Source organism: Salvelinus sp. IW2-2015, unplaced genomic scaffold (genome assembly GCF_002910315.2).
Source record: "Salvelinus sp. IW2-2015 unplaced genomic scaffold, ASM291031v2 Un_scaffold1755, whole genome shotgun sequence".
Classification (NCBI taxonomy): Eukaryota; Metazoa; Chordata; class Actinopteri; order Salmoniformes; family Salmonidae; genus Salvelinus; species Salvelinus sp. IW2-2015.
In genome coordinates, this window is record NW_019943136.1 from 32,664 (window position 1) to 48,106 (window position 15,443).

General features: G+C 44.5%; 1 protein-coding gene across 1 annotated transcript in view; it reads left to right on the forward strand.

Annotated features, from left to right (window-relative positions):
* The first annotated feature begins 4,985 nt into the window (after nucleotides 1-4,985).
* The window catches only part of LOC112071877 (glucose-fructose oxidoreductase domain-containing protein 1-like), a 32,929-nt gene continuing 22,471 nt past the window's right edge, over nucleotides 4,986-15,443 (forward strand). The window contains exons 1-2 of the mRNA XM_024139309.2: nucleotides 4,986-5,236; nucleotides 5,479-5,758. Coding sequence (XP_023995077.1) covers nucleotides 5,117-5,236; nucleotides 5,479-5,758 — 400 coding nt within the window. The 5' untranslated portion in view covers nucleotides 4,986-5,116. The remainder of the gene's footprint in view (nucleotides 5,237-5,478; nucleotides 5,759-15,443) is intronic.

The window sequence follows — 15,443 nt, forward strand, 5'->3', positions numbered from 1 at the left end:
GTGTTCTATGTACATTTATGAGTATTCATACAATATATAAAACACTTGTGTTTTATATAACAAGTCGGAGGAATTGTTTGTTTACAGTATAATCACGACAAGCCGTTGGTGCTGCCTTCTGATCAGGGCCGGCCTGGGTCTCAACTCGCTGTTGACAGTTAGAATAGTAGAATACAGTTAGAATAGTAGAATACAGTTAGAATAGTAGAATACACACAGTGAAATTTGGTAGCGCATCAGCAAATTTCCTCTTATACCAGTCACTGACGGTAACTCAATGAGCCGATGTCAACTACATTTCTTTTTAGATTAGTAAGTTAGTCTCTAGTCAGCTATCTGGAAAAATACAAATTTTCCACCGGAAAGAGAGGGGCCACTTAAAGAATGTGCCTGCAAGGTGCCACCCCCGCCCTGGCTCTGAACGTAAACAGGAAATGACATATAAAAGCTCCTGCATATAGTCTGGTACTAATTAGTTGACTTCCTATTCTTTGTCCATTAGGAGCTCTCCCCTGACAGTATAGACTCCGGCTGAGGCGACACAGTAACCATATGCCATTATGACCAAGTCTATAAGCGTCATACCTAAGGAATGGTGCAGGGAGGGGCTAGGAACGTGTCTCGTGTGAGCTGCTGGCTGACACACGGTTTCATGGAGAATCCCCACCGATCTGTGATTAACCTGACGGCAGAGGATGAGGTCTTGTATCTGTGTGTTGTATCACTTTACAGGAAGGACGTCTACCACCACTTTATCTCTATGTCAAACCAGGGGAAGGTTTTGGGGTTTGTCTGTGTGTGTGTGTGTGGTGACACTCCTATTTTGTCATGTTGATGGACAGAGAAAATGTTTTGAGTACATTCAGGCTTCCATACTAACACTCTCTATCCCCAGTAGATCTCAACCAGAGTCAACCAGAGTCAACCAGAGTCAACCAGAGTCAACCAGAGTCAACCAGAGTCAACCAGAGTCAACCAGAGTCAACCAGAGTCAACNCAGAGTCAACCAGAGTCAACCAGAGTCAACCAGAGTCAACCAGAGTCAACCAGAGTCAACCAGAGTCAACCAGAGTCAACCAGAGTCAACCAGAGCCATGGTAAATTGTTGCCCTCGTCCCTACCTCGGTGCCTCTTGTCACTCCTCCTAGCAAGACAGACAGACACCCCAGTCACATTCTGCCCGGACACATGGCCCATAGGAGGACGTCACTGCCATCCTCAGCAAATCAACAGCACGAGCATTGAATTAAATTAGAGAGCAAAGAGAGACAGAAGTCATACCAGAAGTGTGTTGCAATGTTATTCAGTCTGTTTGTGATACTGTGTCACACACACACACACACACACACACACACACACACACACACACACACACACACACACACACACACACACACACACACAGATGACTCACCTTGGCATGAGCCTGCTGGCCTCACTTTTGGCTTGAACACTTCTTGCTCAGACATGAGAATGGGTAGTCATGGTGACTGTGAAGCTCCACATAGCCTATGTGGAATGTGTTGGTCTCTGTTACTGTAGGTAGGTTAAAACAAGCCAGTGCTTGTAACTTACTAGTCCCATGTCCTTCCTATACCTACAGGCTCGTATGGACGCTCAACAGATGGATTCTCTTTGCCATCCTGCAAGCCTGCACTGTGGCTGCTTCAAGGTGGAGAAGGGAGATAAATGCATAGCGACCCCAAGCCCTGTAACCCCTCACTCCGAAGTTGAATTGCCCTTAATAACCTCTGGTCCAGAGTCAGATATTCTTCTGTCCCCATAAGATTAAGGGTTTGGATTGGGGTTAGGATAATCTGATCCTAGATCTGTGGTTCGAGTCAACTTCTCAAGTTCTTCCTCCACTGGACCAGGAAAGAACCAGAACTTTGGCCTTGAATGACCTTTGACCTCCTACGTTATATGAATAGTCAGCACAAGCTGGGCAAAGTACCGCCACGGTTTGCGCTGTTGTTTACCAAATCAATGGCACACTGATGGATTACACTGTGGATCATCCCACCAAGTCCACTGACGTTACAAAATAAATGGAAGATATGTAGTGTACACTGACACAACATGCTGAAGCCTAAACTAACCATCTGGATATTGACTTATTAGCCTAACTTATTCAGCCTTCTCCATTCAGTGAATTGATTCAATTGTTGTTGACTTGTGTCCGATGTACAGCTTGTCAGTTCAACAGAGTTGTGGTAACACTATGCAGCATCTGCCAAAGAAGACAGCTCTGCCTCACTGCTCTGCCCAGTGGGCCTAGGAATAACTCCGTCAGATCATTTCAGAGTGAATAGAAGTGAAATAAGGCGAACTGACAGAATTCAGGAAAGGACTTCCCGCTGTGAAGTTTCCATGCGTGTTTGTTCACACTCTGAAAAGATGTCTAGGAGCAATGAAACGTTACAGCAACCTCTATCACGATGACTTTCAAATCCTCACCGCTACCAGGGCTTTGTTCTACGCTGCAGAATTCAAAGTAGCTCAAGTCATAAGATATGACTGCTACACGTTCCAAGCTTTATCCCTTTTGTTCGCCAGACACAAGTATATAAACTATGTAGCCCTGTGTCACGTGGAGAAGTTTCCTCATTTGAGAACCTATTGTTTAAAAAAAAAATGCTTTCTCCTCCTTCTAAAAATGTGTCTATCCACACTTGCTGTCGCTTCATTAACTAAACAATTGCTAGAGCACCTACCAATCCGCTATATCCTGTCTGTTCTTTGTCATCACTCCAATCATTTGCTGAACATTTTCAATGACAGAGTGCCTTCGGAAAGCATAAAGACCCTTTTGACTTTTTCCACATTTTGTTAGGTTAAAGCCTTATTCTAAAATGTATTTAAACAGTTTTTTCCCCATCAATCTACACACACAATACCCCTATAATGACAAAGCAAAAACAAGTTTTTATAAATGTTTGCTAATTTATCAAAACAAAAAAACAAAACTGAAATATCACATTTACATACAGTGGCAAGAAAAAGTATGTGAACCCTTTGGAATTATCTGGATTAATGCATAAATTGGTCATAAAATTAGTCACAACAACAAACACAGTCTGCTTAAACTAATAACACACAAATTATTGTATTCAATATAGACAAGAAAAATACATAATTTAAACATTCACAGTGTAGGTTGGGAAAAGTATTTGAACCTCTAGGCTAATGACTTCTCCAAAAGCTAATTGGAGTCAGGAGTCAGCTAACCTGGAGTCCAATCAATGACACGAGATTGGTGATGTTGGTTAGAGCTGCCCTGCACTATAAGAAAAAACTCACACAATTTGAGTTTGTTATTCACACGAAGCATTGCCTGATGTGAACCATGCCTCGAACAAAAGAGATCTCAGAAGACCCAAGATTAAGAATTGCTGACTTGCATATATCTGGAAAGGGTTACAAAAGTATCTCTCTCTTGATGTTCATCAGTCCACGGTAAGACAAATTGTCAATAAATGGAGAAAGTTCAGCACTGATGCTACTCTCCCTAGGAGTGGCCGTCCTGCAAAGATGACTGCAAGAGCACAGTGCAGAATGCTCATTGAGGTTAAGAAGAATCTTAGTGTCAGCTAAAGACTTAGAGAAATCTCTGGAACATGCTAACATCTCTGTTGACGAGTCTACGATACGTAAAACACTAAACAAGAATGGTGTACATGGGAGGACACCACAGAAGAAGTCACTGCTGTCCAAAAAAAAACATTGCTGCACGTCTGAAGTTTGCAAAAGAGCATCTGGATGTTCCACAGCGCTACTGGCAAAATATTCTGTGGACAGATGAAACTAAAGTTGAGTTGTTTGGAAGGAACACACAACACTAAGTGTGGGGGGAAAAAGGCACAGCACACCAACATCAAACCCTCATCCCAACTGTAAAGTATTGTGAAGGGGGCGTCATGGTTTGGAGCTGCTTTGCTGCCTCAGGGCCTGGACAGCTTGCTATCATCGACAAAAAAAATGTTTATCAAGACATTTTTCAGGAGAATGTAAGGCTATCAGTCCGCCAATTTGAAGCTCAACAGAAGTTGGGTGATGTAACAGGACAACGACCCAAAACACAGAAGTAAATCAACAACAGAATGGCTTCATCAGAAGAAAATACGCCTTTTGGAGTGGACCAGTCAGAGTCCTGACCTCAACCCGATTGAGATGCTGTGGCATGACCTCAAGAGAGTGGTTCACACCAGACATCCCAAGAATATTGCTGAACTGAAACAGTTTTGTGAAGAGGAATGGTCCAAAATGAGTTTGAAATTGGGTTCCTTTCATCCGGACAAGGGCATTTTCAAGCGTAGAGCCGACATGGAAATAAATAATATTTCAAGTATTTAAAACATCTCCAAAACAAATATTTTCCCTCATAAAATTCCCCTAAATGTACAAATAAAATCTCTGACCTAATTTCCTGCTATGCTACACATTTTGCCATTTTGCCATGAGGCTAAGTTTGTTGTTGTCGTTTTAAAGCTAATTTCATGCCATTCTAAACATTTATTTCATGGCTTATGACGTGTTCATCTATCTGGGGGCAAAGATCATTCGGTCACTCATCTGTAGATTTTTTTAGTATTTCCCCTGTATTGCATGCGTTTAGTTCAGTTTCCCAAATATGTCTGTCACATAGGCATATTGTATATATCTATATCCGAGTTCTGCGCTGGCTCGGCTCTTTTGCCGCCCGTTGCTTTCGGTGTATCCATTCTAGCTCAATGGGTGTATCATACAATAGGTCTATATAGCAGAGGGAGACACATTCATAACTAGAGTGTAGAGGCCTGCGCGCCATGCCCCCATAGATGGATGGAGCCCCATAAATTACCAGGATTTAGACAATTCTCCCTCGACCCCATTTTCATATCAGGCGTACCCACATGGGGTCGCGACCCCTAGTTTTGTAAGGGCTGCACTATGGTGAGCGTTACATTCATGCCAGGAACGAGAGGGTTAAAACTGGGAGGGGATCATGCTGGGAGGCTGACGTATCGAGAACAGTCAGTGGATAACTGGGTTGCAACATCAATAACAATCGGTATAATACCGCTGGATCATCGGCGTTGCATGCGTTTAAATACAGGAATCCTCCCTGGCTTATTGAATGCGATTGGTATGCATTTTCACAACCCCAGTAGAACACTGCAAAGAGGAAATTCTGACTCATTTTCGTGGTTTCGTTATCTGTAACGAGGGCGTTACAGGAAAGATGCCATGTCCATCGGTGAGTGCGGTGCGCGATCGCTGATCATAAAGAATGGTGCATTTGAATGTTGATATGTAGAAATAACACACGGCTTATCGTGTTGTAGTTGGAATAACGGTGTATAGGACAATATCTATGACAAATGGAGTAAAACGAATGATAAAATGAGAGGTGCCCGGTCGATCTGCGCAGGTGGATCACCAACCTGATGTTAACAATCTCGTTTCTCCCCGCGTCTGCCGGGTCGGTATGCTGTGAAGCTGGTTGTGAATACCGGAACTCGAGCCATGCTTCCCGGGGTCGGCGTGTTTGGCACCAGCTTGACCACGCGGGTGATTATCCCGCTTTTGAAGAACGAAGGATTCGCGGTCAAGGCTCTATGGGGACGGACTCAGGAGGAAGCCGAGGAGCTGGCCAAAGAAATGAACGTACCGTTTTATACCAATAGAATCGACGACGTTTTGCTGCATCAGGATGTGGATTTGGTGTGTATCAACCTACCTCCACCTTTAACGCGGCAGATTGCTGTCAAAACATTAGGTGAGTCGTGGTGAAGAAATGGGATGCTGTGACATGCGCGATATTGCCTTTGGGAAATCAATAGAGAATACTTAAATCACAGTTTATTACAAAATTGAAATGTCTTATTCTCAATGAACAGGGGTGTAGTAAGGTAGACTATTTGCGAAGAAGAGTTGGCCTGTTTGATGTGAACATACAGACAGGTGTGGCATTCTTTCTCAATCAACTGCACTATTTTGTATTTTTTGGGGGGAGGGGGGTGCAGTGTGGTGTAAAATAAATGAATATATATTGCAGTTGATTGGGAAAGAATGCCACACCTGTCTGTATGTTCACATCAAACAGGCCAACTCTTCTTCGCAAATAGTCTACCTTACTACACCCCTGTTCATTGAGAATAAGACATTTCAATTTTGTTCTAAACTGTGTAACTGTGATTGAACTGTTCTCTATTGATTCTCTAATGCTGTAAAAACAAAATCAGCTGCAGTCTGAATGAAAATCAAAATGCACAGCTGCCACTTCTGTGTAATCCACCCCTTTTATACAGACGGGTTTCTCCATCACTAACCCAGATAGTCAGGGTCTTGTCTCATGTTGGCCTACATTGAAGGGTTGGGTAGGCTACACCACACTGTCCAGTATCCATTACACAACCTGGATCCAAATGTATTTGTATTTTTATTAAGGATCGTCATTGGCTGCTGCCTTGGGAACACACAACCCAGCCTGAGTCTCAACAGGGAAGTAGAACAGAGGGATGGATGACTAGTAGCTCATCTAGACCATCCCCCTCAACATGAACCAGTTCACATCTGCTAGAGCAGGAACTTTTGCAAATTGAATTGTTACATCATTCTGACACTGATCCCTGTCTGACTATTGACCTTCTCTAGACCATGTGATAATGGATACGTCAGATGGACGGACTGACACACACATGCAGATGTCCAGTGACGATGATCATATAGGTAAATAACCCTGGGAGTAGTCATGGTTCATATCCTGACATGGGACCTGGCACAGGGAGTCTCAAGGAGGACCCCGAGCTGGCCGACCCAGCAGAGGGCAAAATGCGTCACTAGGGCAACGTTACAGAAGATGACACCCTCTTAATAAGTAGCCTTACTCTCTGGGTTGCTGGGAGCTGTGGCCTTGTTACATCAGCAGAGACTGAGTATTCATAGCATATGGGTCAGACTCAGCAGTTGGGAAGTGATGACCTTAAAGGAGGAGTTCAACAGAGTACTCTCACTGGTACTACTATGTTGTTACTGTAGTTCTGACAGGTTTACTGCACAGGTGGGCCAGTGTGTGTGTTCCTGAGACTTTTAATTTATCTTTCTTTCCACTGTAAATCTCTCTGGATAAGAGTATCTGCTAAATTACTCAAATGCTAATGGGATGTCAACTCTTCCTAACCTGGAAGGCATAGGCATGTGCCCAGACCAATGTATTTGGTTATCATTGATGAGTGACGATTTTGACTTTTTAATTTCTCTTTCTTTGCACTGTTGCCCAATCAGCGGCAGCAGCTGACAGCAACACCAGATAACATCAGCCTCAAGGACACCGCAGTGGTAGAGCTGGATGGGGTCGTGGAGGTTCGTTGACCAAAAGTCAGACCCTGTTTGACAAGAATAACCACAGTACAGACGCTACGGAGCTGAGACGTCAATGTGTCATCACTGTAACTTTGGGAGTAAATTCATAGTGCTGAGTTTGTTACGTGAGTGTCGGTATGCATGGCGATGATCTCTGTCATAGGCACCATAGTTTGGGTTGGACAGTGTTGGCAAATGCTTTACTCTGCCGTGACGTACGGTGTAATGTCCCCAACAGTGACTGTTCACTCAGAGTCAACATGTCCTCTAGCTTCTAATCTTACACAGTTGTCTTTAGAAGAGCCTCCTGTTCATTTCCCCGCTCCTGCTTTGTTTGTTTTGGTTAATGTGGTGATGGTGTTATCAGACGAGAAAGGAAAGCCTCGGTTTATTTCATGACTGGACTAATGTATCGGAACGTGTGTGCGCACACGACTTCTAGGAATGTGTTCCATTTATAGCTGTGGTGACTGTCCTCGTGTGTTATCTCCCCATCTGAACAGGTACAGACACTTTGCATTATTTTACATTGTCGTGTCTCAAGTTGGGATGCAGGCCTGTATGGAAATGTTGGACCTGGCTACATAGTTTAGGATGTCAACCTGGAACGCTGTAGCCCTGCCTCTCCATTGTTTGTCAGAAACATTCTTTTTAGCTCGCCCTCTGAGGTCGAAGGTCGAGACACTGGTACTGTGACAGCGGCCCATTATGGCTCAGGAAAGTGCTGGCTTGGAATAGTTTGCAGTGGAATACAAAACTATTTCCCCTTTTGGGAATGTGCACTTGGAAGGCATTTGCCAACACTGTCCAACCCAAACTATGGTGCCTGACTTTGGGCATTGAACCAAACCAAGTGAACCAGGCTAAAACATTAGCATGAGCCCAGTGTTTTCCCCCTAGCAACTGCTATTGTTATGCGGTTTTACCTTTCAGTGTGACAATCTTAGTCACATTACAGCCAACTGGTATATCCAGCCAGGCCACATCTCTTCTTCAATAGTGATTTTTGTTGTTAGGTTTTTCACCCTCCTCCTTCCTACTATAGCGTTCTGTTGACACAGAGAGTCTGATACGTTTCTCAGGGAATTGGCTCTTTGGCAAGTGTGCTGGTTGAGATTAGTATCTTGTCTCCCAGTCTGCGTTTTTAAAGAAGGACTCGCGCGAGCGACTAGCATTTCTTGACCGACGACCATATGAAAGTGCGTTTTCAGGCTGTTGAGGATTACAAGTTCCTTTCGCTCACTCCATTTCTTTTACCCGAATACATTTAGCGCTTCTGATCCACTCCGGCCCAAATAACATCCCATTTTGCTTCTGTGATGTTCGAGCGAAACAATAGAGGAAAAAGAGCAGATTCCTTCTAGCGTCTGGCCTACTACATTCATACAATCAGAGACTCTGAAAGAGGTTCACACATGTCATTCTGGGAGAAAAATGAACAGCCAGAACACAACGCCAAGTAGTGAAACCACAGAGTGTGGACGTTGTACAATAATTAGGCTACAGACAACATTTGTCAGTGCTATCGGTCTGTCAGTCTCTTCTAACTATGGCATGTCAATCAGTGGGTTTATCAGTGTCTGTTTTTATAGACTGCTCACATCCACTATGAAGTTGGTTCAGAGGAACAGAAACCTTGTGGAGATGTGATCGGTGAGGTGAATTAGTTGGACCTGAGAGGGAGGTTAAAACTTAGTCTTCTCCACATTTCATTTTCCTTTAAACCTATTCACACTTTTCATATCAGTGCATGCAAAGGAGAGGAGACCACTTTAGACTAATGAGATGCACCCTACAGCCTCTTTTGTCTAATGAGATTCACCCTACAGCCTCTGCTCTCTGGCTCAGTGCTGGGTCTATGATGCAACTACCCTTTATAGCACCGCGTAAGCCTTCCTGCGGTCCTCAGCCTGGCCCTGGCATCAGTGGCCGGGCTATCAGGTAACAGGTCAGCGTCCTCTGAAGCTGAACAGACAGACACTTCCTGATCCCCGCTGACTGTAGGATGCCGCTATAAATAGAAGAAGCCCAGGAGGAGCTAGAGGGGTGCAGCAGTACTAATCATGTCCCGTTGAAAGGGCAAGTAGGCCTCCCTTAGCTTGAACACTGACACCCACATGCTAGACTTCTGATACACCTGGTACCTACCCAACTCTGCCTGGATTGGATATCATCATGTCCCCTGCAGTTGCTTCACGTGCGTGTAAGTTACACTAGCGGCAACTGGCTAACCTCTGTGACACTTTGTGTGTGCCGCTGTCCTTTCCATGCCAAAAGCTTTCCTCTGGTGGATCTCATACCTATCAGGCTGTAGAGAAGTCTGAAGGTGGTCTTTCTAGGGAGCTTGATTATGGACTAGTCTGAAGGTGGTCCTTCTAGGGAGCTTGGTTATGGATTAGTCTGAAGGTCGTCCTTCTAGGGAGCTTGGTGTATGGAACATAGGTACTTAGAAGAGGTCTGTCTAGGGCAAGCTTTGTTTATGGACTAGTCTGAAGGTGGTCTTTCTAGGGAGCTTGTGTATGGACTAGTCTGAAGTGTTCTTCTATAGGGAGCTTGGTTATGGATTATGACTAGTCTGAGAGTCAAGGTACATGATCTAGAGAGCTGGGTTCATGTGGACTAGTCTGAAGGTGGTCTGTCTAGGGAGCTTGGTTATGGACTAGTCTGAAGGTGGTCTGTCTAGGGAGCAGCTGTCCACTAGAGCAGCCGCCCATGTGATCTCTTACTCTGAGAGAATGATGATGACCAGAATGTAAATCTGGTGAGACTAAGCTTCAGGGCAGCCAGAACATGGTGGTCTAGAGGATCTTCTAGCCTTCCATCCCTCTGTTCTAGGTCCCTGTTGAGACGCAGGCTGGGTTGTGTTCAGTTTCTGGTTAGCCAGGCGTATAGGAGACAGAATAACAGAGCCATTCCCTTACTTCCTTGAATGGCACCGCTTGTTTTTGTTGGGAGTTTACAGGCCCTTCATGTTCACTCCTCCAGGACAGTCATTTACATGCACAGCAAATTGGCCAGTGTTACCTAACATTTCTAGTGTTGATTCGGGTGTTAAATTAACACTTGCTGGTGTAAAATAACCCAAGTGTTGGTGTTAATAACCAGTGTTTAACCAAAACCAAAACCACACCCATCATTATCATATTTCCCTAAATGCTCTATTGCAGGTAGATTTTTAAAATAGTTTTGTTTCAATATCTATGTTTTTATACATTGATTAATTAATCTTATGCTACTCAAATATAACATACGTTTTTCTAAACTAATCCAATCTGTTTTATTCCACCCATTACTGAAATTGTTGTTCCAGTTTAGGTAGTCTCCTATCTTAGTCTTCCCAACCCGGCAGTCATTCTGAATTCAGGTTATTGGTGAATACAAATTCCATATGTTGGATATCCCAACTCTAGCTGGATTCTATTAGGAAGTAAACTTCACAAGGAAGCATAATGTGACTTGCATTCCTAAAAACCATGTGTTTCAGGCCACTGTATTAGGGTAAACCTAAGCCCTCAAAATAAAGCCTTTTTAAAAAAAATACTTGTAACATGTTGAGTAATTCAATGTTTACTGATAATAGACTGCTCAAAAAAATAAAGGGAACACTTAAACAACACAATGTAACTCCAAGTCAATCACACTTCTGTGAAATCAAACTGTCCACTTAGGAAGCAACACTGATTGACAATAAATTTCACATGCTGTTGTGCAAATGGAATAGGACAAAAGGTGGAAATTATAGGCAATTAGCAAGACACCCCCAATAAAGGAGTGGTTCTGCAGGTGGTGACCACAGACCACTTCTCAGTTCCTATGCTTTCCTGGCTGAGTTTTGGTCACTTGAATGCTTGGCGGTGCTTTCACTCTAGTGGTAGCATGAGACGGAGTCTACAACAACCACACAAGTGGCTCAGGTAGTGCAGCTCATCCAGGATGCACATCAATGCGAGCTGTGCAAGAAGGTTTGCTGTGTCTGTCAGCGTAGTGTCCAGAGCATGGAGCGCGTACCAGGAGACAGGCCAGTACATCAGGAGACGTGGAGGAGTCCGTAGGAGGCAACAAACTCAGCAGCAGACCGCTACCTCCGCCTTTGGCAAGAAGGAGTAGGAGGAGCACGCCAGAGCCCTCCAAAATGACCTCCAGCAGGCCACCAAATGTGCATGTGTCTGCTCAAACGGTCAGAAACAGACTCCATGAGGGTGGTATGAGGGCCCGACGTCCACAGGTGGGGGTTGTGCTTACAGCCCAACACCGTGCAGGACGTTTGGCATTTGCCAGAGAACACCAAGATTGGCAAATTCGCCACTGGCGCCCTGGCTCTTCACAGATGAAAGCAGGTTCACACGCACATGTGACAGTCTGGAGACGCCGTGGAGAACGTTCTGCTGCCTGCAACATCCTCCAGCATGACCGTTTGGCGGTGGGTCAGTCATGGTGTGGGGTGCATTTCTTTGGGGCCGCACAGCCCTCCATGTGCTCGCCAGAGGTAGCCTGACTGCCATTAGTACCGAGATGAGATCCTCAGACCCCTTGTGAGACCATATGCTGGTGCGGTTGGCCCTGGGTTCTTTCTAATGCAAGACAATGCTAGACCTCATGTGGCTGGAGTGTGTCAGCAGTTCCTGCAAGAGAAGCATTGATGCTATGACTTGGCCCGCCCGTTCCCCCAGACCTGAATCCAATTGAGCACATCTGGGACAACATGTCTCGCTCCATCCACCAACGCCACGTTGCACCACAGACTGTCCAGAGTGGGCGGATGCTTAGTCCAGGTCTGGAGGAGATCCTCAGGAGACCATCCACCACCTCATCAGGAGCATGCCCAGGCGTTGTAGGGAGGCCATACAGGCACGTGGAGGCCACACACACTACTGAGCCTCATTTTGACTTGTTTTAAGGACATTACATCAAAGTTGGATCAGCCTGTAGTGTGGTTTTCCACTTTAATTTTGAGTGTGACTCCAAATCCAGACCTCCATGGGTTGATAAATTTGATTACCATTGATAATTTTTGTGTGATTTTTGTAGTCAGCACATTCAACTATGTAAAGAAAAAATTATTTAATAAGAATGTTTCATTCATTCAGATCTAGGATGTGTTATTTTAGTGTTCCCTTAATTTTTTTGAGCAGTGTATATTCACTTAGGATCTCACTTGGTGTGAAGGCCATAGGACAAAAAAGACTGCAAAAACCATGTCTCTGTCACTAACAAATACAGTCATGGGTGGTAACTCCACAATTCACCAGAAAGGCAAGGCATTCTGGGAAACATGTAACACTGGAGAATTTGCTGTGTGCTAATAGAAGCTGGAGTGGGAGAAAGACAAAGGGCCTACTCTTGCGGTCCTGTGAAGTTGTCTATGTTTGCAAAGTGAATCTCAGAACTTGAGCTTTACCAGCCTACCTTCTCCCAGTACTGAAAAGTGAGCATTGCTCAAGTTAGGGGAAGAGTTTACTCATGGAAGCCCATCTATCTCTATGAAATGAGGGTCTGTTCTTTTGCTGTTTTGTGGCCCCACTTGTTAAAGTTTGTTTTGACAGTGCCAGAACGGCTACATCTGGCCATGCATAAAGCCTTATTTTGCTGCTGCCGTTCATTATTTCCATTCCTGTTGAGATACGCTGTGTTAACCGTCTGTAATTGTGCCACTGATCCAAATATCCATCCAGGGATTTTCTATAGGATTGCCTTGTTGTTGCCCAATAATGAATATGCTGACTGTTGTGGGGACGTGATGTTCCTTTTTAAGCAGAAGGAAAGTGTAGGCGTTTTCCCTAAACCACTCCTTCTAGGTGAGTTTTTAAACGGGGCTAGTCTTGTCTACACAAAGTACAGACTTGCAGCTACTGTACCAGTCAGTAAGAAACCAGGGATTACAGTATTTCTCTGCACAAACTCATAGACACGGAACCTATTGACACAGAACCTATTGTTGACAAGCTATTGACACAGAACCTATTGTTGACAAGCTATTGAAAAATGATTTATTGTTGGTAACTACAAACCCAAGCTAGTGCAGTGTTAGGTTTCCTACCTATCGTCATTGCCAAGGGGGAGAACTTCTCAAATATCCTTTATGTGAGTTTGTACGGGAGCAGCCACACTCGTGTTTCATAATTGGACGATGGGGACTAGAGACGGGAGGCAGGCCCACATGAGACAGTCCCGTGAGGGGACCGCAGATTTCACTACTCAAAGGTCCCCATCATTCATCTGCATTAGGAAAGAGCCTTTTAACATACAGTTTGGGCTGACAGTACAGTAACCCAGATGATCAATTAAATAGATGATATTAATAATGCATTAATAATTGTGTTTTAATGCTAACGGGGGTTTGTAACAACATTGAAAGAAGAGACTTGTACTGTAAAAACGGTAAGGACTTTTGTATCCTATGTAGCCACAGTACGTGTGTGTGTGTGTGTGTGTGTGTGTGTGTGTGCTGTAGTGTGTGTGTGTGATGTTTGTGTTGGTGTGTGAAGATGTGTGTGTGTGTTCACGCTCCAGTATTTGAGAGTATTCAAGTGCACCTTTGCAGGGTGTCTTGCTAGCAGCAATGAGCAACAGGGGAAAAAGGAAGTTCCCTGCTATGGCAATGCTAATGCTGGCCACAGCCCACAGCCACTATGGGCGGCTGTCGATGAGAGCCAATTGAGGGTGCAGCATCCGAAGGCTTAGTTAAGAACAATGCCTCAGTGGCATCCTCCAAAACGTCCCTCCTGAGTGATGCGTAGTTGCATACCCTTTATCTTGCTTCTAATCTCTCCAACACGTTTCCTTCCCGGCAACAATTTAAACACGTGTCTCCCTCCTGGTGAAGTCAGACGTGTTTTCACCCTCAAAGAAAATGACTTCACAGGAACAAAGACTCCAACCAAATTTTTGCATGTTGATTTCCTGACATTGTGGACATCTATCACTTTTTTTTTTTTTTTTTTTTTAGGCATGGACTGCACTAAATTTTGGGTTTTTGCTGCCAATGTTATACACCATGATGATAAACTAAACCTTGAATAAAAATAAACCTTTTTAATGATAATCATGGAATTGGGATTTTCTATTCATGTTATTCAGAGACAATATGCACTGACTCTTGACATTTCCCACATTCATCATAGCCATTGATGCTGCTTCACTTGACAATGTCTATTTTTATCTCCAATCCTCCGTACTACCAACACAAGGCAGGCACGAGGGCCCTACGCCATGAAGGGCTCGGTAATGAAGCAGTCCTACTCTCCGCTTCGTCCTCTAATACACTGTACACAGCAAGTCACTGTGTCATTCAGAGGGTACGCTGAATGGTCTGCAGAGTTTCTGTCTGCATAGCTCTAGGTCAGAATGAATTGTACGTCATAGGAGAATGATGGCTGTGGCAGAATGTAAATTCAAATGTTTTTTTCCATAGAGTATTCTGGGTTGGTCTGCATTGAAGTTGGATGGCAGAATTTGGACAGGAAGTAAATGAGTGATGCTTAAGAGGTAGGCCATTTCCTAGAATAGAGAACTGAGCAGAGAGATGGTCAGGTTTTGTTGGAGTGTGTGGTGGTTGTTATTTCCCCTCTGCTCTTTGACCTTTGGCACACCGGCACGGTAAAGGCCTCTCTGCTCTGTGACCTTTGGCACACCGGCACGGTAAAGGCCNGGCACGGTAAAGGCCTCTCTGCTCTGTGACCTTTGGCACACTGGCACGGTAAAGGCCTCTCTGCTCTGTGACCTTTGGCGCACGGTAAAGGCCTCTCTGCTCTGTGACCTTTGGCGCACGGTAAAGGCCCCTCTGCTCTGTGACCTTTGGCACACTGGCACGGTAAAGGCCTCTCTGTTGAACCCTGTGTGCTGAGTAATGGCTATAACACTCATACCATCTGTTTGCTCATGTAAATAATCGTCTTCTTAACATGCTGTGCATATTTCATCGTGTTTATCCGACGTCTTGAGGCAGGAATCACACAAATTATTAATTGTGGCATTGCTGTCAGCCACGCTCCACAAACGCTCCACTATCTGCTGAGTGGACCCAATATGCTCAGCCAAGGTATCTGCTGAGTGGACCCAATATGCTCAGCCAAGGTATCTGCTGAGTGGACCCAATATGC